Source organism: Galeopterus variegatus, unplaced genomic scaffold (genome assembly GCF_000696425.1).
Source record: "Galeopterus variegatus unplaced genomic scaffold, G_variegatus-3.0.2 Scaffold899, whole genome shotgun sequence".
Classification (NCBI taxonomy): domain Eukaryota; kingdom Metazoa; phylum Chordata; class Mammalia; order Dermoptera; family Cynocephalidae; genus Galeopterus; species Galeopterus variegatus.
The window spans coordinates 302,547-329,895 of NW_007727010.1; the positions used below are offsets into that span (position 1 = coordinate 302,547).

Consider the following 27,349-nt stretch of genomic DNA (forward strand, 5'->3'; position numbering starts at 1 on the left):
GTTGCTCCCGCGCCTCGCTCAGCCAGTGAGCGGGAGCCGATCTGTATGTGGGATCCGAACCCTCGGACGGGAGCGCCGCCGCGCTTCCCAAGCGGCGCACTATCCAGTGCGCCACCGGGCCGGCCCCTGTGTACTATTTTTTTAAAAATGAGAAAGATGTAACAATGGATTTATAATTTTTTATGGGTAGAAAGGGCTAAAAGAGTTGCATCTTAAAACAGAAGCTCTTAAACATGTTTTGAGGGCCGGCCCGGTGGCGCACTGCTACAGTGCGCTGCTTGAGAGCGCGGCGGCGCTCCCGCCGAGGCTTCAGATCCCACATACAGACCGGTTCCCGCTCACCGGCTGAGCGAGGTGTGGGCACAGCACCGAGGGTTGCGATCCCGTTGCCGGTCCCGGTCCGGTGTGGGCTGACACTGAGGCTGGCGATCCGTTGCCGGACATGAAAAAAAGACAAAAAGGAAAAAAAAAACAAACATGTTTTGATATTATCAGCTAAGGCTGTATAATTCATCAAATACTGGCTTAAAATAATCATCTAAGAGAATAATGGGTGGGCCCTATACCATTTGTATCTAATAACTTTGGTAATCTATAACATGATCTGTGTTGTGTGAGGAATCTATAACATGCTTTTTGGCTATATGATACCTCAGTTTTCAATTCTGAAACAAAACAAAACAAAACAAAATAACCCCGAACATTCTCATTCTGTTGTTTAAAAAATTGTTTTCATTTTAATGATCTGAGTTAGTAACAAACAAATATACAAAATTGTCTTTCACATTTCCATACATTGTATTATGGACCAATTGAAAACTCTGGACTACAAATGCAGATTTCTTTGTATCCTTAACTTCAATTATCATCACTTATAAATAAAGGTGATTTGCAAAAACATGCATTTGTGAACACAGATGCCAAAAGTTGCACATGTAAGTTAATGCACAACCAATAATGTACACTGTTCATTTGTGCAGTAATGTGTAAAGGGCAACTGACACAGAAGCAGTTATCCCAGGATATTTCACTCTATTTGAAAAGCATTTTTGAGAAACAGATGGAAATACAGTTTAAAACAAAAATTATATCCTACAAATACAATAAAATTTGCAACTTGCACTTCTGAAGCAACTTTTGGGAAAGCTGCTTCAATAACCCTGCTGCTATACTGGTTTTACATGTGTATCTCCAAAGTTACAGGTTGAAATATAGCTGCTTTAAAGAAAATAAATATGTGTATTAAAAGGAAAATTACACTTTAAAAAATGTGAGGAAAACTTTCAAACAGTCCTAATGCATGAGTTCATTTATATATTTCCATTTTTAAGTTTCAAAAATTTAAAGAAATTTAGAATTTTAAAAGTAATCTGAAAATTTTCTAAGCCATTTTAAAATAAGAATTCTTCCATCATACCGTTTCCTGTTTGATAGTATAGTAGAAAAATGGGCAGTTTCTAAAGGTGACGTACTGTGATAATCCATAAATCAGTATAAATTTATGACTTCATTAGAGGATCAAATAAGTGGAAATTGGATTATACTGAAAATGACAATAAGGAGGCCCCATCTCCAACCACTCATCTGAACACCAACACAGAATGATTTTTTATTCAATTATTTCCAAATGTCTATAAGTAGGAAAATCCAATCTTAAAAATATTTTCCTGGGTTGTGGCAACATGTGCTTTACCTCTTTTACTCTATCTGCAACCTAAAGTTATTTCTATATTATAAATTTCAAACTCCCTGGCAAGGAATGTAAATGCTAACCAGCTAGGTATTTATTTAACTTCATACAAACAGAGGGCTCATATGGTTGTCATAATAATAGTCTCATTTTTCTCTAAGGCCTGAGGTTGATGTTTTTTCCTGTGCTATATGAATCAAATGAGAGAAGATGATGCATCTAAATAGGGTCTCTTCGAGGCACCATCATAGACTTGGCCTCCCATATTATGAAAACACTTATTTTACTAACTAAAATGAATACAACTGCAAACAGTTTGAGAGCAACTGCAGTTCAAAAGGAAATGGATTATTTTCTATCGGAAACATAAGATTAACTTTAAGGAAACACCTTTGTTTTCCATGAGGCTTATCACCAAGAAAATGTGACTAGTGATTTTGAACATCTACTTCAAGAGTTACGTAAATGTAAGGCAGATTTTAAAAATAATGAAATCATCAATGATTCAGGAAAGTAAGCTGGGGGAGTAATGTAAAGATGTATATTTGCAACACTACATTAGGAGATGTAGTTCCCTACTCTGCACTTTGGAAATGAAAGATACCAATTCTGTCCAGAGTCAATACTATCAGAAAGAAATATGGCTGCTTCCTACTCTTCCCCACTTGCAAAATTAACTTTATATGATGCTCCCACTGCTGGTATTCTCTGCATCTCTCACAGGAGTTAGGTAAAATGAATCCAGTAGGTTCCTATTGTTTTCAAAATAAGCTGCCCAAACAGTTTTTAAAAACTTTCAGAAATGGAACATTTAACTCTTGAGAGAAACTTCCATTATTGATTACCTTGTCTAACAACAGGTAGAGTATTAAGGATTATTGCTTATAATTAGATAACTATCAGAAACAAGTATGTAAGCTTAACTCAAATACTCATTTTTCACCCAACGCTACAATGCTTTTTCTCAAATCAAGTCACATTACTTTCGATTCTTTGCCTGTTTACTGAGGTTTAAGAAAGAAAAGTTGGCCTGTTAACTAAAATCAAGACAATAGCAATATCCACATAAGCATGTCCTATTTGGGCACTGAGCAGTAACACTGCTTTCTTGAAAGGATTTAAGGCACTAAATGGTGGTAAAATAAACAAAAGTATGATGATTAACAACTTCTTTAGAATCCTAAAAAAAAAGGAGATAGTTGAGAATGACACTAGTAAATCTTTTTCTCAAATAAGGCATCCTGTTGGCAAACGCAAATAAAACACAAGGTCATGTTGAACCTAATACATTCACTGTCTCAGCTAAACTACTGGAAATGCTAGCTATGAAACTTAAGAAAGCTACAATTTTATGTATACAGGTTGGAAAGGCACCAAAAAGAGAGCTCAACCACTTCCAGTTCTAAGGGTTAGAGAAGCTGTATTTAACACTGCACATAGTCTAATTATCAATTTTATTCTTCAAAGTGTATGATGTAGTTAGATTTTTACTTCAACAAATCAGTTAATCAAGTGCTAATTTAGTAAGAAATTTATTTTATTAATTAGAAAATTACTGCAGTGTCTAACACAACCCCATTTATAAAGCTAAACTAATTCTAGTACTGAATGCATATTCTGGATAACACTGACGCAAATCTGTATGAACAAAAAATGGTTACCTCAAGATAGAATTCACAATGGAAATTTGACATATAGCTAAACAAGATTTACTGAAAATAATGAAAAGTGTAGTACAAATACATCAAACATAATTATAACCACATTTTCCTTGTGAAAAATACAACTATCAGTGAAACAAAATGTACAATCGAACATTTCCCAAAGGAAAAAACACAGTATAAACAAAAATACATTTCTTTGAGATAGGGAAAATAGTGTCATTGTTTTTCTTATCACAATATAATTTGACACAAAAAGCAGTCACAGAATTGCACCAATTCCACATCCAGTTTCCTGAACATGTTAAGAGTAAAAGGAGTCCATAAAGCAAAATACAGTTTCTGAATTTTATATTTTTAATTGATGATATTCTCATATGGGATCTCACATCACACCAGATCTGTTTACACAATGCACAATACTTCCGGTGTTGTGGCCAGACATGAATACAAACATATGCTTTCTGCCATCTCTCTTTCATTCTGGTGTTTAGCCAGAGTCAGAAAAAAAGAATCAAGTTACTTGTTATTTCTCTAGCGATAAAGAAAAATTATATTTAGTGCATGCTTCATCATTTGTCAAAAAACATTTCTGAAAATAAAACTTAGTTATCCAATGGTTTGCAAAATAGAAAAATCATTCATTAGGATAAAAATGTGGTGGGATTTAGGTCTGTCTGTGAAGGACTGACTTCATGGCAGCACCACTGTCCTTCAGCAGAGGTCGTGATGAAAGTTCTGTGATGGAAGTGGGCACACCTGCAGGCGACCATGGCTTGACATCTGATTATCTTTCACCACCTACCTCCACCATTTCATTAGTGCTATAAAAAAGATGGGATTCTTGTGGAAATGTTAGGAACATTTCTGCTGTACATGATTTAGAAGTTCTCCAAATTTTTCAAATAGGTCCTCTACCCATTTTACATTCTTCATGCAAAGTTGAACAATTTCCTCCTGTCCTAGATCTTCATTTTTTTTCTGCACAGAAGAAATCTAAAATAAAGAAAAATTGCCACGTTAGCTTATATTTATCACTTTATACTTGAGTTCTTCACAAGGTCTTATTCATTCTATATCTTGAACGAAAAGAGGATTTATTAATCTGCTGGCAAGTACTCATCTTTTCTTAATCCCATTTGTGGAGAATAATTATTTCAGATAAATTTGCGTGAGGCCTAATCCTTTCATCTTTGGCCTCATGGGGGCAGAGAGAAAGACTCTGGAAAAAGTACTTCGAACTCTCTCAATTCCTTCTAATTGTGTTAAAAGCTGACTGACAAGTTTTGGGGTTAATTCTGTATTTCAAAGCATTGTAAAACTAGTCAACATTATCTTGCATGACCATCTTTGCTTTCTCCTTTGCTATACAGAGGTTAGATTTATGAACATCTTCCCATACCAGACTATTGTCAAACATATCAGGTATAGCCTTGAGCCAACTTAACCCTTCTTAATTAAAAAACTAATAATGCCAGTCAAATAAGGTAATACTGTCTACAACCATTTAACCTGTCTGAGAAAATTAATCCCTACATCCCATCCACAAGGTGGTGGTGTCGTCATATATAATTTCTGAGCAACTTAACATTTACCATATTTGTAAGTTCAATTAAATTTTAACTTTCATTTTTTCATGTCAAGGTACAAAAACCCTATTTCTTTGGAATTAAGCAGGATAAGGCCATTCTAGTGATAAGTAGAACAGCGAGATATCAAAGCAGTGACAAAAGTGAATTAAATCAGGATCATCCCACATTATAAGACAACAAAATGCAATAAAACACCATTTATTATGGCAATGTAAAGCAAGCACTAACAGCTTAAAAACATTACCAATTACAGCTCCCACAAAAGGTGGTAAGGCTCAGATTAATCTGAGCATAAAACGCAGCAGAGACACAGAAGAGTAAATCATTTAGTCATTATTTGTAGAAGAATATAAGCAAAGTATATATAGCACATATATTTTACAACTCTCCTTAAAGAACTCAAAAATACTAGAGCTAGAGACTCCTTAAAGTTCAGAAAAACATACATTTCTTTTTTAAATAAATGAAATTACCTCATCCTTGCATATCAGATAAACATGATATTTATAGTGATGAAGTGAATGATATAAAGAATATAACTGTATTTTCTCTGTATCAACAGCAAACTCCTATAAAAAGAAAAAAAATTATAGATAGATTTCATGGAGCATCTGAGCTAAGAATACTTTTAGGAAAATGCTAGATCAAAAGTCTCAATGGCAATATTGAAAATGACTTATCTGGCTAGGTATGAGACTGTATTAATATAGACAGAGGCTTATTCAAAATAAGAATTTAAATTGTATTTTAACATCTTCATTTTTTTCCTTAAATATAAATATGCACTATTTGAAAAAAATTCAGCATAGAAAAATTTAAACAATAAATATATAAGATGACTCATAAACTATAATCTCCTGCTTCAGAGATAAACAAGGCTAACAATATGTTATAAATTCTTTCATGTTTTTCCTCTATGCGTAACATATATATGAGGGTACTTCAAAAAGTTCATGGAAAGATTCATATTATCTTTTAATTCTTTCCATGAATTTTTTGAAATACCCTTGTATTAATAACACTAATTTTGTAATGGGAAGGGAATCATACTATACATATTGTCCTGCAACTTTTCTTTTTTTGTTCAACTTGTTTACCTAACTAAAATTTGTCTATCTTTCCATTTATTACATGTATCTGTCCCTCCCCCATACCCTGAATATAAATTATATGAGGGCAGGGATTTTTGACTGATTTTCACAGTTGTATCCCTAGCATGTAGAATTGTATCTGGCACACTACAGGCACTGAAAAATTTTTTTCTGGAAGAATGAATGAGTATATCTCTTCTTTTTAAAAAGTACATAGAATTACATTGTCTGGGTGGCTCTTTATCTAATCTCATACTGGAGATACGTAACTGGATTGTTCTTAGAAGCAATTCTGCAACAAGCAAAGGCACACATTTTTATGCATTTGTGAATGTGTTTCTACAGAATACATTAAAAAAAAAATTTTTTTTAATTTTTAAAAGACTCGTTAAGTGCAGTAGTGAGAAGGGGGAAAGAGTAGAACAAAGAGTTTAATCTTTGACTAACTGTGAACAATCAATTGAGATAACTCACTACCTTTGGAACAGTCCAGAATACACTTCTGATGTGGAGCTGGTATGCTGCCAAACTGTTTTCTGAAAAGGCTATTACAATTTATACTATATTTGAATATAATGAACTCTAATTTAATGACTTTGCAGATATGAAATCAATGTTGAATCTTCTTATGGAATGTGTACCCGCTCACCTATCTTTATGCATGTGCATTCAATAACAAAAAACCATATACAGGTAATGCATATGTTAATTAGCTTGATTTAGCCATCCCACAATGTATATATATTTGAAAACAACATGTACAAAGTAAATATATACAATATTTGTCAATTAAAAGTAGATAAAACTATATATAAATATATAAACACAAGCATGGGATGATTCCTTCCTTATCAATTTAAAAATTTTGGAGCACTTATTATATGCCAAATACTGTGCTAAGCACTGGAGAAAAACAATAAACAACACTGAGTCCCTCCCTGTTCTTCAGGCCAGAGCTGCTTATTCCTACTTGGAAAGACTTCACACTTAATGACAACATAGTAAAATATTTGCTTGTTTCAATGTTTGAAGAAGGAATTATAATAACAACTGGAGAAGGTATAATTACACTAATTAATATATACTTACTTGTGCAGATTTAGTGGTGGTTTTAGAAGTCCTTAGAGTTTTCTTATTATAAGCTTTGCCATTCATTTTGATTTTAGAAATAGCAGATCCTCCAGTTTTTGCTTTAGAGTCTCGAGTAATTATTGTTAGTTCAGGAAAACTTTCCAAAGCATTCTTTAAAAAAAAGAAGTAAAATAATTGACATTAGAAGAAAACTAACCTAAACTACTTCCAGCTATTCAAAACTTATATACATGCAAACACACAATGCGTGTGTGTGGGTACTGATGGGATGTGGTAAATATATACATAAACACATATGTAAACATGCACGTGGGGGGAAGGTGGTTAAATATAGTCACAAATTCTTTGTACCTCTTGCCATCACATGTGGAATCTATTTCCCCATCCCTTGAATCTAGGTCAAACTTATGATCTGCTTGTTTAATTAAGCAACTGCACACCACACTGTAGGGACCCCTGAATGAGGCAGAGAGTTCTTTCTAGTAATGTCTCTCTGGCTTAAAAGCAGTGGAAAGAGGGACATACATAAGTACCTTCAAAGTTGTACCACTTAAACCACTGTAAACACTCTGAAAAGTTGTCTGGTCCTGGATGAAGATGAAGACAGAAGAGACATGGCTTCACCATGTCTCTTGTTTCTTTTGACCACAGGAAAAGCACTTGTGAGATAAGATCCTAAAACAGAGCTTGACAAGTTTCTGACCACAATGACATAGTAGCTACCACTGATAACATAGTGGCCATTTGGCAGAACCAATTCTAGTCAGTTCTTTAAAAGCCACTGGCATATTTATGCCCTTACCTACTAAACAAATCATCCTGACATGAAAACCTACAAACAATAACTGAATGACACTTGTAGCCAAATTTAACTAACTTGATTATAGTTTTATAAAATTAAATTGAACTAACAGCATCATTTATTATTTTGACATTAAAAGGGCTAAAGTGCTTCCATTATATTTATGACTCAGAATGTAGTCCTCATTTGATAAGCTCAACTGTTTTATAAACAGCTACAACCTTCAATTGAGGCCACTCTTTTCTAAACCTATACCCTGCTTCCAAGCACCTGGTATTGTGACCCTGAAAATAGTATTTTTTAAAAAACAGATAACCGAATTTTTTTCTTAGATCTAAATGTGGAAGGGAACTAAGTTTCATTTGACAGAAACAATGAAACTTTTGGCATTTTCTACCAGAGTGAGCTATCATCAATTTCTAGCTTTGTTCCTTTCTCAGATTATCTGTGCCTTGCTTTTGTCATATACTCTGGTGCTTTCCATTTAAAACATGCCCAGGCTTGAAATTTTTTTGGATCCAGAATTACTATTTACAATAAATGGAATTTAAAGATTAAAAATGAATTCTAAACTTGGAAACAATAAACGTTAGGTTAATAGAGATGAAAGAAGAAAATTTATATCTTTCCAGTGAGCACAAGAAGATGATCTGAAGTACAGGTTCAGATGCCACTACTGGCCAACCACCAAACAAAAAGAAAACAAAAGATATGAAGTACAATCATGCTCCGCATAACGACATACTTACATTTTGGTCAACAATGGATCACATATATGATGCATATAAACTTATAATATTACAATGGAGGTGAAAAATTCCTGTCCCCTAGTGACATGATATAGCCAGAGCAATGCATTATTCACGCTGGAGCAATAGGCTATACAATCTAGGTTTGTGTACATACGTTCTATGATGTTCACAAAAGGATGAAATTGCCTAAGGATGCATTTCTCAGAATGTATCCCCATTGTTAAGCAACTCATGACTGTACATGGAGTTCAGAGTCAGACTGACAGAGCATCATTAACTTTAAAAGGGCTCACTCCTAAAATTACCAAGATCATGGAAAATGGTGCTAATTATTTCTAAAGAAAAGAAAATCTCTCTCAATCTATTTGTAATATTTTATTTCAAATAATTCTAATATTTAATACTATATAATTTGGCTTTGAAATACATATTGCTTTATATGAAAATTATCAAAATTAATAACTTTAATTATAAAATTAGAAATCTTGGGGTTTTTTCCTGTGAAAGTGAGAATAAGAACATAAACTTTTCAGTTCATCATAAACTACTGCGTAAGTTTTAAATGTATATTATGCCTATTACATTCCAACCAGTGGCTTTATTTTAATCCAAGTTATTAGAAAACTGGTTTGACATTTCTGAAATAATAGAAAACACATATCTAAAAATATTCCCTTGTATCCAGAAAACATGGTATTTCCCAAAAGAATATTTCATTTGAAGGCAGCAGCTAAGTAGAAAATACTGGACTAGGAGGCAAGAGACCAAATTCTCAGTACTTGGCTTCTTGCCAGCTTCTGACATTTTTTTTTTCCTGTGCAAGCCCATGGCAGTGAAGAATACATGCCTACACGACTACCAGTACAGTTTAGTGTCATTTGACTTTGAGCTCAATCTCCAGGGCCCCAATTTTCAGCTAAAGTCATTATTCACTTTTATGTGGAGTTCACATAAAATAGGGATGTGAGAAAGCTATATGAGTGTAAAATATTGTCACCATCAATTAAAAAAAGTTTCCCAAAGTAGATATAACCAAATGATTCTAGATGTGGTGATAGTACACGAAGGTATTTCAAAAAATACATGGAAAGATTTGTATTATTTTTTAATTCCATTTTTCCACAGCCTTTCTGAAGTACTCCCATACTTTGGATAAGAGAAGCTGGAAATTTTTTGACTACTAAGTTGCTTTTATGATAAATTTCCTGAGTTTAGATTAGCTTTTAATTCTATATTTCTAATACTTAAACCAATACATATTGCCTAGATATATTAACAAATATAATTACACATATATCCTACCATTATATGAAAATCAATTTTTCCTCAGGTATTGGGTAAATCAGGCAAGAAAAGGGAATTTTGAAAATGGTGCTAAGATAAGGCTAATTTTAATAACAGATGAAATGTGAAATTTTTGAAAAGGTTTAAAAGAAAATTAAAATTTGTATATGGTAGTTTAAAGGAAGTACTTTTGGAAAATATCTGGAAATTATTTTAGAGAAGAAATAATAGATAAATATAAATGCCTGAAAAATGAATTTAAACAGAGAAAAAAGCAAGTGATTAACACTAAAAAGACAAGCTAAATAGACTCACAGTGAATAAAAAATAAATTTTTGTAGGTGAAAAATTTTGTTCAAGTGAGAATGGTTCCCATAAATTCTCCTTCCTATTCTATTTAGACTATGACTGCCACTGAGTTTTGCTAATAAATCATCTGAAGGAAATACCTTGAATGATTGATCCAAATGAAGATTCAAAAGAAGTCTCTTTCGGTTATCATTTAGCATGCCATCTATTTTTTTCATATGAGGTAAAAGTAACTCATCTGAAACAACATTATAATTTATTTTAACAAGATAAAGTATAAACATAAAAATTGTTAAAATTCCAACCTTTTCTCTAAACATTTATATATTAAAAACATTAAATTGACTGGCTTATGTAAAATATTGCTTCCAAGAAATTGAATATGAAGCTTTCTGAACAAAGGCTAACTTGAAAAGTAGTTCATAATAGCTAGTGAGAAACAAGCAGCTTAGTATGATGATGGGATATGCTATGCAGTAGGATCAACAGTCCTGGGTTTTAGCTCAGTAGAACCAATGGATGAACTAGACCTGGATATTAACTGAGCTAGAATTGATGGATGGCAGCTATATAACCAATGGGCAAGCTGCCTAATTTCTCCAGATCTCATTTATCATCTGAATAATTGAACAATAATAGTACTGCAAAATACAAACTGATCTAACATTATAAAATTTTGGGAAACACTGAGTATGACCCAAGGGATAGTCTCAATTCATTGTAATTTGAAGAAAAAGTAGGGAAGAAAAATGATCAAAACCTAGTGTCAAAAACAAGAGTCAAATATTTTAGGAAAGGGGAGAGTTCCCACTCAGGGCGCTTTTGCTTTCATCTTCATCCCTCTAAGCTTTAAGCTCTTTTAAGAAAAGCATTTTCAGAGTGTAGGTTAATTACTTTTGGTGCTGTATTAAATATTTTAGGTTATTAGACTATTTCTTAGTTTATCAGTGTAGTAATATATTTTATAATACAAATTGCCTTAATGACCTTTCTGAAAATATATACATAATCCTCAGCATCATGTAGGTTATAAATTTCACAGCTTAATAAAATGGCTGTTCACATACCGGAATACAAATATAAGTACAGTCACCTGGGAAGGAACACCTCCAATTGAATAAAAAGTCCTTAGTGAGGAACACTTTCTAAGGTTGCTGCAACATACCTGGTAGTTTATTTATTTTTATTATTTTATCTTTTTCCTTTTTTGTCTTTTTTCATGACCGGCAATGGATCGCAACCCTCAGTGCCGCGCCCGTACCGGACTGCCTGGTAGTTTATTTATTTTTATTATTTTATCTTTTTCCTTTTTTGTCTTTTTTCATGACCGGCAATGGATCGCAACCCTCAGTGCCGCGCCCGTACCGGACTGCCTGGTAGTTTATTTATTTTTATTATTTTATCTTTTTCCTTTTTTGTCTTTTTTCATGACCGGCAATGGATCGCAACCCTCAGTGCCGCGCCCGTACCGGACTGGGACTGGCAACGGGATCGCAACCCTCGGTGTTGCCCCCGAACCTCGCTCAGCCAGTGAGCGGCCGGTCTGTATGTGGGATCCGAACCCTCAGCGGGAGCGCCGCCGCACTCCCAAGCGGCGCACTGTAGCAGTGCGCCACTGGGCCAGCCCCATCATACCTGGTAGTTTAATTTTATCTTTTTAGTTGTGAATAAATCTATTCAGATACTATATTTATATTTCACAAACACAAGTTTTATTTTATTTTATTTTATTTTTAAAAGATGACCGGTAAGGGGATCTTAACCCTTGACTTGGTGTTGTCAGCACCACGCTCACCCGATGAGATAACCAGCCATCCCTATATGGGACCCGAACCCGGGGCCTTGGTGTTATCAGCACCGCTCTCTCCCAAGTGAGCCATGGGCCGGCCCCAAACACAAGTTTTAAACATTTGTAAATTATTTTTAAATATCACCTTTTAAATTTCTTTTTCCTCCTTGTATTAAATGGATAAAAATCAGAAAACACTGATAAGCAACAAAAATAAATAAAATCTTTCAAAATACAACTACCCAGAAATGACTACTATGAAAAGATAGATATATTTTGTAATGCAAGGAGTTTTGACTGACAGAGAAAACATTTACTAGCAAAAATGCCAACCTGGGGAGTTAACTGGGTTTTAATCATAATTCTTCTACCTCTAAATTTGTCTCTAAATTTAGGAAAGACCATACATTTAATCTCTTTGAATCTTAGACTACAAATAAATGTTTTAGACTAGGTAATCTCTAATGTGTCTTCCAGCTCCACATGACTCTAAAATGATTGATACACGGATTACTGTCTCTTATTATAAGGTAAGGAAAGCACTGGACCAGAAATAAGGTGGCCTTGGATTTTAGGCCTTTCTCTGCTACTTTCAAGTCATGGAACCTTAAGCAAGTCATTTAACCTCTCTGAGCATCACTGTCTTTATCCCCAAAATGGCTGAGTAATTTGTTCTGGGGTGAAAATAAAATAATATATGTCAAAGTATGTGTTAATAATAAAACAGTATATATTATTAGGTATTACTGTTAAAGTACATTGTTACCAACTACTCTTTGTTACTATCTTTTGATCTTATACCTGTACAATTCATTTTGACTGAAGAAGGGTTAAGAAAACTGGCTCATTAAACCTTTCATTCCTTCTTTTATTTGGCTCTTGTGAATGCTATAGTAGCTCAAGGGTAAATATTACTGAGTAATGTTAGATCTATGAATTGCCAGTTTATTTCAAATATTGATTTTACTGTAAGAAAAGTTACTAAAGGAAAAGTAAAATGAATTATATTAGTTGGTATAACCCAATATATATTGATTTAATACTAATTGATAAGAAAATAATTTCTCTGCAATGTATCTTTTACTGAAGATACATATATACAATTTTTTTTTTTTAAAAGATGACCGGTAAGGGGATCTTAACCCTTGACTTGGTGTTGTCAGCAACACGCCCAGCCAGTGAGCGAACCGGCCATCCCTATATGGGATCCGAACCCGGGGCCTTGGTGTTATCAGCACCGCACTCTCCCGAGTGAGCCACCGGGCCGGCCCAGCATATATACAATTTTAATCTATACCTCATTATTATCTGGTTTACCTTTCCAATTACTGGAAAACATATTGACATATGAACCTTCCATGTTATAAAGACACTTAGTGAATACTATGAGAATGATATAGATTCTAGAATTGAAAGAAACTGGTGAGTAGTAACAATTTTCCCATGAGTAAAAGCAATGAAAATATATCTAATACAAAGTTTTTCAAATATTCAGACAATGCATGAAAAGATTATGACCATTTTCTAAATTAAGACATTATGAATTTAACTGACAATTTATAGGTATATATATTACACAAACAATATAAACACACAACTGAACACATAACTAACAGAGAAAAACTTTTTTAAAACTTTTGGAAGTACTACCAAAAAAGTACTACATAGCAGACTGTACCATTGCTCTTCTCTAAGGCTTGCATTGTATCAGGGTCCAAGGCAATGCTCACAAGCAATTCCATGTAGCTCTTAAAGGTTTCCTTCATTGCTCTTGTGTTCAAAAAGCGAGTGACAAAGGGAGCTGGAGGATCAAATTCTGGGAGGGAGAAAAGATGAAATATTAAATTTTCCTTCTTGAAACTTTAAAAACACTTTTCTCTATGACTAGAGCCTATAAGCACACAACAGATTGTAGACGCAATTTCTTCAAATTCAAGGCTTTCTCACCCTACCTTTAGAAATATCCCAAATATCTCAAAGCTGGTTTGTATATCACAATCACTGGAGAACTTTTAAAACAGAACAAAAAACAAGACTGCTGGTCTTACTTTTAAAAAGTTGCCTAGGTGATTCTGAAGCCTAACACATCTGGAAATGTAGACTGGGTAAGAACCCATTTCTCCTCCCCTGGCCCCCATCATAGATATCTGCTGCCAGGTCATGCTATTCTAGTCTTGACAGTTTCTCTACGTTTAGGTAGTTAAAGAAACCTTAAGACACCTAATGTATGAGTTAATATACAGATCTCTTTTTTATTTCTACACTTAAATCACTATAGAATTCTTGTCTAGGACATACTTTAAAAAAAATTTTTAAAATGCAAATATAGCCGGCGGATAGAAGAAATTTCACTCAAATTCAGTGCCAATGACTGCAAGATTAAAAGTTTGTTTCAGGGCTGGCCCGTGACTCACTGGGAGAGTGCGGTGCTGATAACACCAAGGCCATGGGTTCGGATCCCTATATAGGGATGGCCGGTTGGCTCACTTGGGAGAGCATGGTGCGGACAACACCAAGTCAGGGGTTAAGATCACCTTACCGGTCATCTTTTACAAAAAAAAAAAAGTTTGTTTCAATTTTGACTTTTCTTACATTCAAATATTATCATACCCTTTAATAGCAATTCTTAGGTTCATGGACCTCTGGCCTCCCCCTCTCCCCGCCCAAATCCTTTCAGTGGTCTTTGATGTCAAAACTATTTTCGTAGTAATGTTAAGATGCTATGTACCTTTTTCACTGTGTTGACATTTGCAAAAGTAATACTGGATAAAACTGCTGGTGCCTTACTTAGCATGAATCAAAACAGTGACACCAAACTACTAGTTAGTAGCTATGTACTTTGCCACAACTTTGTCATGTTACTGCCGTGCAATTGCAGGGGGAAAAAAAGCCAATTTCACTTATAGTTCTTGATGAAGTAGTAAAGATTATTAATTTCATTAAATCTCTTGAGTGTTTTTTTAAATATTCTGTGTGATGAAATGGGAGGTACACATCAAGCACTTCTGCTATGAGGACTGTAGTTATCACCAGGAAGAGCACCCATGCAATTGTCTCAATAAGAGTTTAATATCCAGAATATATACCTAATAAGGATTTATTTATTTATTTATTTATTTTGGTGTCTGGCTGGTATGGGGAAGTGAACCCTTGACTTTGGTGTTACAGAGCTGTGCTCTAACCAGCTGAGCTAACTGGCCAGCCCCTAGTAAGGATTTAATATCCGTAATATATAAAGAACTTCAACAACAAAAGGACAAATAACACAATTAAAAATGGGTGATAGACTTGAACAGACATTTCTCTAAAGAAGATACACAAATAGTAATAAGCACACGAAAAAATGCTCAAAATCATTAGTCATTAGGGAAATGCAAATCAAAACTACAATGACATACCACACTTCACACTTACTAGGATGGCTATAACCAAAAAACAAAATAAGTGTTAGCAAGGATGTAGAGAAACTGGAGCCCTCATGCATTCCTGGTGGAAATGTAAAATGGTGCAACTATTGGGGATAGCAGTTTGGTGGTTCCTCAGAAAGCTAAACATGAAATTATTATATTACCCAGCAAGTCTACTTTTAGGAATTGACTTGTTGAGTCATATAGTATACCCAAAAGAATTGAAAACAGAAACTCAGATACTTATATGCCAGTGTCATTACACTAAATTATTCACAGTAGCCAAAAGGTGGAGACAACCCAAGTGTCCATCAATAGATGAAAGGATAAACAAAATGTATAAACATACAATGAAATATTATTCAGCCATAAAAAGGAATAAAGTTCTGATACATGCTACAACATGGACGGACACTGAAAAAATTATGCTAAGTGAAAGGAGCCAGACACAAAAGGATAAATATAATATGATTCCACTTATATAAGATACTTAGAATACGTAAATTCATAGAGACAGAAAATGAATTTAGAGGTTATCAGCAGCTGAAGGGGATAATGAGGAGTTATTGTTTAATGGCTGCAGAGTTTCTGTTTGAGATGATAAAAAAGTTCCAGAAATAGATAATGGTGATAGTTGCATACAGTGTGAATGTAATTAATGCTAATTGTAAATTTTAAATGGTTAAAATGGCAATTTTTATGTTATATATATTTATCTTCAATTTTTTTAAATGTATAAAAAATGAAATATATGAATTTTTGGAAGATCTCTATCACTGAGCTAACTAATATTTTCACATGATTGATGCATGTTATAAAACCATGCACAGAAAAAAATGCATTCAAAGGGCAAGATAAACCAATAGATTTTAATGTAACAGAGAGTGAAAAGTTTAAGAAATTATCACTTGTATTGAATATCAAATAAAAATATCAATCCATAATTATCTGAAAAGGTAATTAAAATACTCCCTTTCCCAACTACGTACCTATGTAAGGGTGGCTTTTCTTCATATACTTTAACCAAAATAACACATAACAACAACCTGAATGTAGCACCATATTTGAAAATGCCACTCACTTTACTAAAGACTGTTAGTTTTGGAAAATATAGTTATTAAAAATATGTTAAGTAATGGGTTCACTTTAAATAAATTATTTTTTGAATGTTTAAATTGGCATTTAGTAAATAGCAATAGTAGGGGTGGAACACAGGAGACAGATTTGACTAAAACAATAGTATTTGGAATCTTTAATACATCTGAAGATTACAAAGCGGTCCTGAAACAAAAACTATGAAAATCACCAGCTAATACATCTATGTTTATTTTCAATATTTGCCGCCTTAAAAGCACTAAAAATGCTTAACTACTAGTGACACCTAGTGGTCGCTTAGGTTACCAATGGAAGAATATTTTACCATAACTGTCATTTAAGGAAACCTGTATAATTGAGTGCAAATCTAGAACCCAAACCTCTCTATTCTAAGCAGTGGGCAGGACTGCTAACTGCAAAGACTACGTATAATGCCTTCAATTCATATTGAAAGCACTGAATTTCCTTATAAATGCTGATGTGTACACTTTTAAGCAACCATTCATAAATACCTTCTTTAAATAGTACGTTTAAAGTAGACTTCAGCACAGAAGAATTTTTTATTATGATTCTACTTCTAATCAAATAATCTCTAAGATCATCTCTCAAGCAATGATACTTGCAATGTCAAAAACAATCTGGATATCAACCTCAACTGTACTCCCAACAAATTCATCACTGAAGTTCTGTCAAGAGTACATCCCAAATTTGTCAAATCTGTCTCCTCTCTTCCACCCCTGCTGCCACTACTTCAGTTCAAATTCAATTTATGCCAGAACTGTCTCGTAATTCAAATTCAAATTCCACCATGCTGCTCCCCTATTTAAATTCCTCCAGTGACTCTCTCTTTGCTTATAGGATCCCAAGCTTTTTAGCTTTAGCACGGCATATACAGCCTTCCATCATCCCTTTCATCTTTTCCTGCTTTCCAACATCAACTTCATGCTCTAGAAGAGTAGAGGTCAGTAAACTTTCTCTGCAAAGGTCCATATGGTAAATACCTTAGGTTTTGCTAGTCATGTCTGAAGCAACTACTCAAATTTGCCAATGTAGTGGTAAACCAAGTGTACGAAAATATCTAAATGAATCTGTGGGGCTGTGTTCCAATAAAACCTTATTTAGAAAAACAGGCTGAGGGTTAGATTTGGTCCAGAGGTCATAGTTTGGTAAGCTCTGCACTAGGCTACTGAACTGCTTGAAACTATCTTGCATATACCACACACCAAGTTTTAATGGCTAATGGAATGTGTGCACGTGTGCTGGTATGGTATACTCTTGTATTTTAATTTTTTTTTTTTCCTTTGGCGGATGGCTGGTTCAGAGATCCAAACCTTGGTGTTACAAGGCTGTGCTCTACCCAACTGAGCTAAATGGCCAGCCCCTGTTTTAATTTCTAATATGGTATATCAATAGCTGTAACGTACAAACATGCGCTTTAGGATCTTCAACAGTTTGAGAGCGTAAAGAGGTTCTAAGGTCAGAAAGTTTGAAAACCGCTGATCTATTTCAACCTTCTTATTTTATAAAAAAGAAAACTAAGGCATCCAGAAGCATACATACCTTAGTCACAGGCATATAGCTGGCTAATGGCAGATACAGGCTGAGTATCACTAATCCAAAAATCTGAAATCTGTAATGCTCCAAATCCAAAATTTTTAGAGTGCCAACAAGTCACTCAAAAAAAATGCTCATTGGAGCATTCTGGATTTCGGATTTTTGGATTAGCAATGCTTAACCAGTAAGCATAACACAAATAGTCATGCATCACTTAATGACAGGGATATGGTATGAGAAATGTGTTAGGCAATTTTGTCATTGTGCAAACATCATAGAGTGTACTTAAACAAACCTAGATAGTGTAGCCTACTACATACCTAGGCTATATGGTATAGCCATTATAATCTTAGGGGACCACATTATATATGGTCCGTCACTAACTGAAATGTCACTGTCGGCACATGACCATAATCCAAAATCCAAAAAAATTGAAGTTTGAAACACTTCTGATCCCAAGCATTTTGGATAAAAGACACTCAACCTGTAGTAGTATGCATTTTATATATATATATATATATATACACATATGTATATATATATATATATAGCATGTATTTTTGTATACGTTACTATATTGTATTAATTACAGTTTGAGCTGTTGCTTCCTAGGCTTGTTTCTTATCTTCTAGCATAAGCACAGACTCAGAAATTCAGAACTAGAGGATTCTTAGTAATCACCTGACCTAACTCTCATCCTATCCAAGGAGATAAGAAAACTGACATTACTAAAGCTAAACACATAAAGGTGAGTTCTGCTTTTTACATTTAATAAGGCTGCATGTGTGAGCCAACTGTACTTTTGTTGGTGTGTTCAGAAAATGTGAACTTATTTTCATAAAAGCCTAAGCAGAACTTATTAGGTGAATAAGTCCCCTGAAAAATGAATAAATTTTGAATTGTCAGCACCACCACCCCTCTCCAATTCATATAGTTGTCATCTAAAGTTATCAAGGTATTCAGTTCATGGAGAACTCACCCTCATTATCACTACTACTAGAATGGATTTCAGGAGATGAGTCAGATTGGGACGATGAAAATTCTTCTTTCCATTTCTTCCGTTTCTTTGGTGGTGGCTCAGCCTTAACTTTTAACTGTTTAACTTTGGGTTTCATGGAAGGGGCTTTTGTAGTTGAAGTTTTTGATGTTGGAGGATCAGAGGTTTTACCACTACTACTCGACTTAGCCTGAACAGTTCTGCAATATGACAAACAAACTTCATTAACACATTGAAATCTTGTCAAATTAAATTAGAAAAAAAAAAAATGAGAAGCACAGGAGAATAATATTTAATTACCACCAAAATGAAGTCCCAGTCCTACACATCTCATTGATTCCCATAAACTTTTATTGAAATACATTCTTTAACCACTGTCATTCAATCAATATTCAGTTATTAATGAACTATTAATTCAATTCCTATATCTCTCTCTTCATTCTTGTCTCCCTTTATAGACTCACTTTCCAGAGTATGCAACTGTACTACAGATGATCGATGGGCTCAGGGGAGCAATGTATAATAAACCCTTGAGAGACACATCTGGCTCTGACCCTCGGAAAATCTCACCGGCTCTCATGGTGTCACGTTTTGATGTAGAAACCAAAATGCATCTGTCCTAGAGCCCCCCAAGATTTGCTCTATGCTGGGTCTGGAGATTTGAGTGGATAAAATTCCATTATAAAAATAAGGTGAGCTGCTTCCAATAGGCGGGAATCTTAATTAAATTAGACCTGCTGGGCACTAGATTGAGATTATCTGGGGTCATACCTGCTTTCCCACACAGACTACACGGTCACGTCAGTTACTTTCCAGATTCATGTTCCAGACAACCGAGACTCACCAATTAATATAATTCTACTGTGCACTTGCCTAATAACATATGGGTCTAATAGTTGTTGCTCAAAAATTATATCATTTTAAATGTGACATTTTATTATTTTCACTTTATGGATGAAAATCGGGCTTCAGCAAAGTTGTCTTCTCTAGGTCACAAAGAGCTGGACTTAAAACTTTTGACTCTAAATTTTTTTCACTGTACGAGGGTGGCAGTAAAAGACTCAGAGAAAGGAAAGGACACACATCCCCTCACAGACAGCCATGAGCTTTATAGTGCCCATCTCATTCCCTCAAAGGAATCACTTATTGCATTAGGCACTGAATTTTCAGACTTGTACATTAACAAAAAAAAAAATACCATCTCTTTAACTGATGTACTCCTTCGTACTATATCACCAATAAAAAGCCTGAAAATGTATAAATATATTACATAAGAAAACAAATACCTGATAGTTTGTGAAGGCTTATTTCTTGGCTTTTTGGAACACACTCTGACATATTCCTTTTTGTTTGCATTTTCAATGAACTTCACATATATCCTTTTGTATTTACTCTTTGCATCTCCAAAATATCCAAGGTACTAAGGAAAGAAACACTTGGAATTACATAATTGTACAATCTGTACATAAATATTACTTTGTTGGCTTGATTGACTATCATATAGTTATCCTTCCAGTTTTCCAAAATGTAGCTCTGGCTGGGCTAATTTCACCCTGAATAAAAATGATTCCAGGCTTATTCTTTACTGCAAGCTCATACATAGAAGCAATCTTATTTGGCAGATGCTTACTTACTCAAAGCTATTGAACAGCTACATAAATACAAAAGAACAAAATCGGTCAGTCTTCTGGTAAATCAGGATATTTGGTAGAATTATCAATATAAGATCCTCTGAGTCCATCTGAACTTTTCACAGACTAAGACTAATTCCTTTCCTTTATTAATAAAAAATGTTAAGCAACAGTATAAAAGTCATTTTTATTTTATTTTATTTGTTTGGCTACAAAACAAATCTTAATATATTTAAAAAGGCTAAGGTCCTAGAAAATAATAGAAAATATGTTCTCTGACTGTATAATGAAAGTTAGAAAATTCACAAATGTGTGGAAATTGAGCAACACTCTCCTAAATAAATAATGGATTTTTTAGAAAGAAAAATCACAAGGTAATTAGAGAGTACTTTGAGATAAAGTGCAACATATCAAAATTTATAGGATGCTGGGCTCATGCAGTGCTTAGAGGAAAATTCATATTAAACATCTGTATTAGAATAAGAAAAATCTGAAATCAGTAATGTAAACTTCTATATTAAGAAAATAGAAAAAGAGGCACAAACTAAACAAAAGCAAATATAAGTAGGAAATAAAGCAGGGGCAATTATTACATTGTCATAATAAGATTTAGTTTTTTGTGGTGATAAGATTTAGTTTCTTTCTCTCTCCCTTTTGTATTTTTGTTCTACCAGTGGGTTTTGTTCTTTCATGTGTATTTGTGGTAGTGATTATAATTTTTCAGATTCCAGATGTGGGACTTCCTTGAGGATTTCTTGTAGGGCTGGTCATGTGGTGGTGAACTCCGTGGTTTTTGTTTCTCTGGAAAACACACTACTTTTCCCTCGTTTCTGAAGGATAGCCTTGCTGGGTACAGTATTCTTGGCTGGTAGTTTTTTTCTTTTAGTATTTTAAATATATCGCCCCATTTTCTTCTGGCCTGTAGAATTTCTGTTGAGAAGTCTACTGTTAGTCTGATAGGGGCTCCCTTACAGGTGACTTGATGCTTTTTTCTTACTGCTTTACGATTCTTTGTCTTTGGAACTTTTCTAATTTGACTATAATGTGTTTTAGAGAGGATCTTTTGGGGTTGAATCTGTTTGGGGATCTTTGAGCCTCCTGGATCTGAAGGTCCATGTCTCTTCCTGTATCTGGGAAGTTTTCCATTGAACAGGTTTTGAATAGGCATTGAATAGGTCTTTAATGCCTCTTCCTTTCTCCTCCCCTTTTGGAACACCCATAATTAGGATGTTTGTGAACTTAAGATTATGTGCTAGCTCTCTCAGATTTTCTTCATTTTTAAAAATTCTTTTTTCCTTTTTTTTTTTGTCCACCTGGGTTATTGGGAAAAGACTGTCTTCAAGATCAGAAATTCTTTCTTCTGCTTGTTCTAGCCTGCTGCTTAAACTAGTTGTGCTTTTTATTTACTTGAGTGAATCTTTCAGTTCCATGAGTTCTGCTACATTCTTTTTTAAGGTATTAATCTCTTTGTAAATTTCCTCCTTCATATCCTGGATTTTTTTTTTTTCATTTCATTATGTTGTTTGAGTCTTCTCTTATCTCAGCGGGTTTCCTTTAGATTGTTGGTTGGAATTCCTTTTCAGTCATTTTAAGGATTTTCTGCTCAATAGAGTCTGGTATTTGAGAATTACTGTATTCTTTGGTGGTGTCATATTTTCTTGGGTATTCATATTTCTAGTATCTCTACATAGATGTCTGGTCATCTGGTAGAGCAGTTGCTTCTTCTACCACTGTGGAGTGGGCTTTGAGGACAGAGACACCGTCTTCTTTTTCTGGTTTCTACTATGACTCTCCTCGTGTCAGTGCAGTCAATTGTTTGGCAGGCCACCTGCATAGGCTGTGGCTACTACTGTGGCACTGAGCTGCTTTTGCAGTAGCTGTGGTTGGGCTGTGGCAGTAGCAGTGGTGGGCCACCCGTGCGAAAATGGTGTTTTTGGCATACTCTCTTGCCTGCTTCTGGGTGGAGGGGGCAGCTGCCCTTGGCTCCTGCCTTGGACCTCAGGCAACGCTGTCTTTCCTCCATTTAATTTTAAATAGCAGGTATTTGTTTTTATTTATTTTTGTGCTGGCTAGTGTGGAGATCTGAACCCATGACCCTGGTGTTATAAGGCTGTGCTCTAACCAACTGAGCTAACCAGCCAGCCCCATTTTGTTTTGATTTTTAAATCGGACTGTCCGGAGTATCACATACTCTGTAGTTAAAATTTATGCTATTTTTAAATCAGAAATATACAATATAAAATACATCTAAATTTAAATCATTCTGTATTTTCCCCAGGATCATTATCAAAATATAGGAAGGCTAATGTAAATAAGCATTTCACTTACACTATTTGTAGCAGCAAATTCTCTTTGCCCATCTCGAATTTCAGGAACAAATTTCTGTAATAAAGCTTTTTGTACTTTCCAAATAGCTGGGGGTTCTTTTCCTGTTTTTAAAGCCTCCTGTAATAAGCGGAATTAGTTTACAGTTACAAAAAGAAGCAACATATTTTAGATTTATATAATCTTAGAGCTGAAAGGAAACTTAAAGACCTACTTAGCTCAAACTTTTATCTCTTACCTCTAGCTGAACTTCCGCAATAATTCTTATAAGCTGGTTAGGTTATTCAGTCTTGGTTTAAATTCTTCCAGAAATAGGCAGCTCACTAACACTCAAAGTAGCCCCTTACCTTTTTGTATAGCTAAAATTACTGAAAAGTTTTCTGCTAATGATATTGTCATATATTACTTATACAAAGTTATAAAACTATATGCATATTTTAAATACCAGAAACAAATATGTTAAAATATTAAGAGTAGTAAATGGTGAATGGTAGGATTATAGATGATTTGAATGTTATGTTCTTCACTGTACTTTTTTAATGCCATTCCTCTCTACTCCAATTTAAAAAAAAAAAAAAAGGTAAAAGCAAGCAAACAAAATTCCCAAAATATGTTACCTTAAACATACCTAAAATTTTCTTGTATGAAATTGTAACATTCTACACATGGTTCTACAATTTAAAATGTGAAATTAAGTTTAAATCCACTTTTACATGGTAGTCTTGTTATTTTTCTTTAAATTTTAAAATTATATAAATAACAATTTTCTCCAAACTCATAAAAACATGATGAGTCAGGAGCCTTGAAAAAAATTAACATTTCAAAACTGCTATCATTATTAGTAGTGAAATACAACTGACTAATCAGAAATTCATAAAACTAAGATAAAGTTAAAATTATTTTCAATAATTCCCTTTTCAAAATATTTGACATTCTACTAGTTTGATTTTATCAAATGCTTATGATAACAGGATAATTACAAAAATATAACTTTTTGTAATTCAAGCTAGATGCATGCAATTGAAGTCACCACAAAGGCTATTATAGGTACTCCAACTAATCTATGACCTTTACGCCAGTGAACATTCACATCACCTTAAAAGTCTCTATGTCTTCTATCTTTACCACAAATTCATCACGCTCTCTGTATTGGCCTTCTCCTCCACTTTCTGTATTCTCCTCATCCGTAAAACCTTCTATGGCAACAGTGTCCTGTCCTTTTGCAAACTGGTGTGAAGGAAGACCATCAACTTCGATGGGCTTTGGGGGTTCTGTAGAGTTTATATGTTCCAGGTTATTTACTGCAGATGAAGTAGAGTGAAGAGATTCTTGCTTAACTGCACCCATAGTGGCAGAGGGAGTAGTAGCAGTACCAGTAGTATTGGCAGTTGGGCTAGTAGTTGCCACCTGTGGGATTTCTGAAACTAAATCAAGCAAATGCAAATCAGTAATACAAACAGTTAAACATTTACTTGTTTTGAGGAAAATCTGTTTGAATAATTTAAAAAGAAAGATTTGACTGTTTTTGCAATCAACTTGGTTCAAACAATCAAAACCACAGGAAGAAATTAAAGAATGGTTGTTAATTTCCAAGAATCAAGATGTGAGAATTCAATGTGGATGACAAGCAGACTGCAAACCTGCATCTACCTACCAACCTTTACTCCCAACTCCACTTAAGCAGAACAAATATATTTTTAAAAGGAGAGATAAAAGTTATAGCAAATAGGAAGGGTCAACAACCAAAGCTTTGAAGAATTCCTAGAAAAAGAAGAGCTGATTGGATGTGGGAAAGGAAAACACCCCCAAAATACTTTGAAACAGCACTGGAAGCTACCAAAATAAAAAGGATTATAAAGTAGTACTATGAAAAACTGTATGCCAATAAATTAAATAACTTAGATGAAATGGACAAATTCCTAGAAAGACACAAACTACTAAAATGGACTCAGGAAGAAATCAAAAATCTGAATACGCCAATATCAAGTAAAGAGAATAAAAGTAATTTTAAACGATCCCCCAAGAAAAGCACAGGCCCCAAATAACTTCATTGGTGAATTCTACCAACAGTTAAAGAAAAATTAATACCAATCCTTCATTAAGTTCCAAAAAATAGGAGGAAACACTTTCCAACTCATTCTACAAGGCCAGTATTATTCCAATACCAAAACCAGACAAAAACATCACAAAAAACTATAGAACAGTATTCCTTATGATGCAAACATAAAAATCCCCAAGAAAACACAAACAAATCTGCCAACATATAAAAAGAATCATATCACATGACCAAGTGGGCTTTATCTTAGGAATGCAAGGTTAGTTTAACATCTGAAAACCAATCAATGCAATACACCATATCAAAAGAACAAAGGACCAAACCACAGGATCATCTCAATAGGTGCAGAAAAATTAGGAACACAATTCCATTTACAACGGAATCAAAAATAACAAAATATCTAGGAATAAATTAAACAAAAGAAGTGCAAAACATACACTGTGAAAACTATGAAACATTGTTCAAAGAAATAAAAGAAGATCCATATAACTAAAAAAAACATCTCATGTTCGTGTTTGTAAGTCAGAAGATTCAACATTATTAAGACGGCAATACTCCCCAAATTGATCCACAGATTCAACCCAATCCCTATAAAAAATTCTGGCTGCATTTTTTATATAAATTAACAAACTGATCCTAAAATACATATGGAAATAAAAAACACTCAGAACTGCCAAAACAATGTTGAAAAAAAGAAAAAAGTTGGAAGACTCACATTTCCCAATTTCAAAATTTACTATAAAACTACAGTAACTAAGAATATAATATTAACAAAGACATACATAGATACATAGACTCAGATCAATAATGCAAAATGAAAGTCCAGAAATAAACTCCTACATTTATGATCAAATGATTTTCAACAAAGGTGCCAAAGTGATTCAATGGGGAAAAGAATACTCTTCAACAAATGGTGCTGGGACAGCTAGATAGCTGCATAGAAAAGAACTGGAATTGGACGTCCTACCTCGCACTGCATACAAAATTCAACTGAAAATGAATCATAAACCTAAATGTAAAAACTAAAACTATAAAACTCAGAAAAAATATATGAGTAAATCTTTATAACCTTGGACTAGGTTATGGTTTTAGATATGCCACCAAAAGTATGACAAAAGAAAAAAGAAATTGGACTTTATCAAAATGTAAAACTTGGGCCGGCCCGGTGGCGCACTGGAGAGTGTGCTGCTTGGGAGTGTGGTGGCGCTCCCGCCGAGGGTTCGGATCCCACATACAGACCGGTTCCCGCTCACTGGCTGAGCGTGGTGCGGGCGCAACACCGAGGGTTGCGATCCCGTTACCGGTCAGTAAAAAAAAGACAAAAAGAAAAAAAAAAAAAAAGTAAAACTTTTGTGCTGTAATTGATGCCGTTAAGAAAGCAAAAAGAGGGCCAAGCCCGTGGCACACTCGGGAGAGTGCGGCGCTGGGAGCGCAGTAGTGCTCCCACCGCGGGTTCGGATCCTATATAGGGATGGCTGGTGCGATGCGCTCACTGGCTGAGCGCGGTGCGGCTGGTCACAAAAAGGACAAAAAAACAAAAGAAAGCAAAAAGATAGCCTACAGAATGGGAAATGATGTTTTTTTTTCTCCTTTTTGTCTTTTTTCGCGTCCGGCAACAGATCGCAACCCTCAGTGTCACGCCCGTACCGGACCGGGACCGGCAACGGGATCGCAACCCTCGGCGTCGCGCCCGCACCTCGCTCAGCCAGTGAGCGGGAACCGGTCTGTATGTGGGATCCGAACCCTCGGCGGGAGTGCCGCCGCGCTCCCAAGCGGCGCACTGTAGCAGTGCGCCACCGGGCCGGCCCCGGAAATGATGTTTAAAAAATCATATATTTACCAAACATTTGTATCCAGAATAGAACTCTTACACCTCGATAACAAAAAGACAAATAACCTAATTTTTTTTTTTTTTTGTCTTTTGTCTTTTTTCCGTGTCCGGCAACGGATCGCAACCCTCAGTGTCGCCCCCGCACCGGACCGGGGACCGGCAACGGGATCGCAACCCTCGGCGTCGCGCCCGCACCTCGCTCAGCCAGTGAGCGGGAACCGGTCTGTATGTGGGATCCGAACCCTCGGACGGGAGCGCCGCTGCGCTTCCCAAGCGGCGCACCATCCAGTGCACCACCGGGCCGGCCCTGACTTATGCTGTTCTTTCATAGCTTCTATCATTTCCTTAATATTCTTTACCTTACTTTGGAATGTCATGGTACCAGTTCATG

General features: G+C 34.9%; 1 protein-coding gene across 1 annotated transcript in view; it reads right to left on the reverse strand.

Moving 5' to 3' along the window:
* Nucleotides 1-709: 709 nt before the first annotated feature.
* The window catches only part of QSER1 (glutamine and serine rich 1), a 49,843-nt gene continuing 23,203 nt past the window's right edge, over nt 710-27,349 (reverse strand). Inside the window, exons 4-12 of the mRNA XM_008573299.1 lie at nt 24,167-24,495; nt 23,075-23,191; nt 20,402-20,535; nt 19,098-19,315; nt 13,741-13,878; nt 10,414-10,511; nt 7,124-7,276; nt 5,417-5,512; nt 710-4,347 (exon numbers count right to left, since the gene is read on the reverse strand). Of these exons, the coding sequence (XP_008571521.1) occupies nt 4,207-4,347; nt 5,417-5,512; nt 7,124-7,276; nt 10,414-10,511; nt 13,741-13,878; nt 19,098-19,315; nt 20,402-20,535; nt 23,075-23,191; nt 24,167-24,495 (1,424 nt within the window). The 3' untranslated portion in view covers nt 710-4,206. The remainder of the gene's footprint in view (nt 4,348-5,416; nt 5,513-7,123; nt 7,277-10,413; nt 10,512-13,740; nt 13,879-19,097; nt 19,316-20,401; nt 20,536-23,074; nt 23,192-24,166; nt 24,496-27,349) is intronic.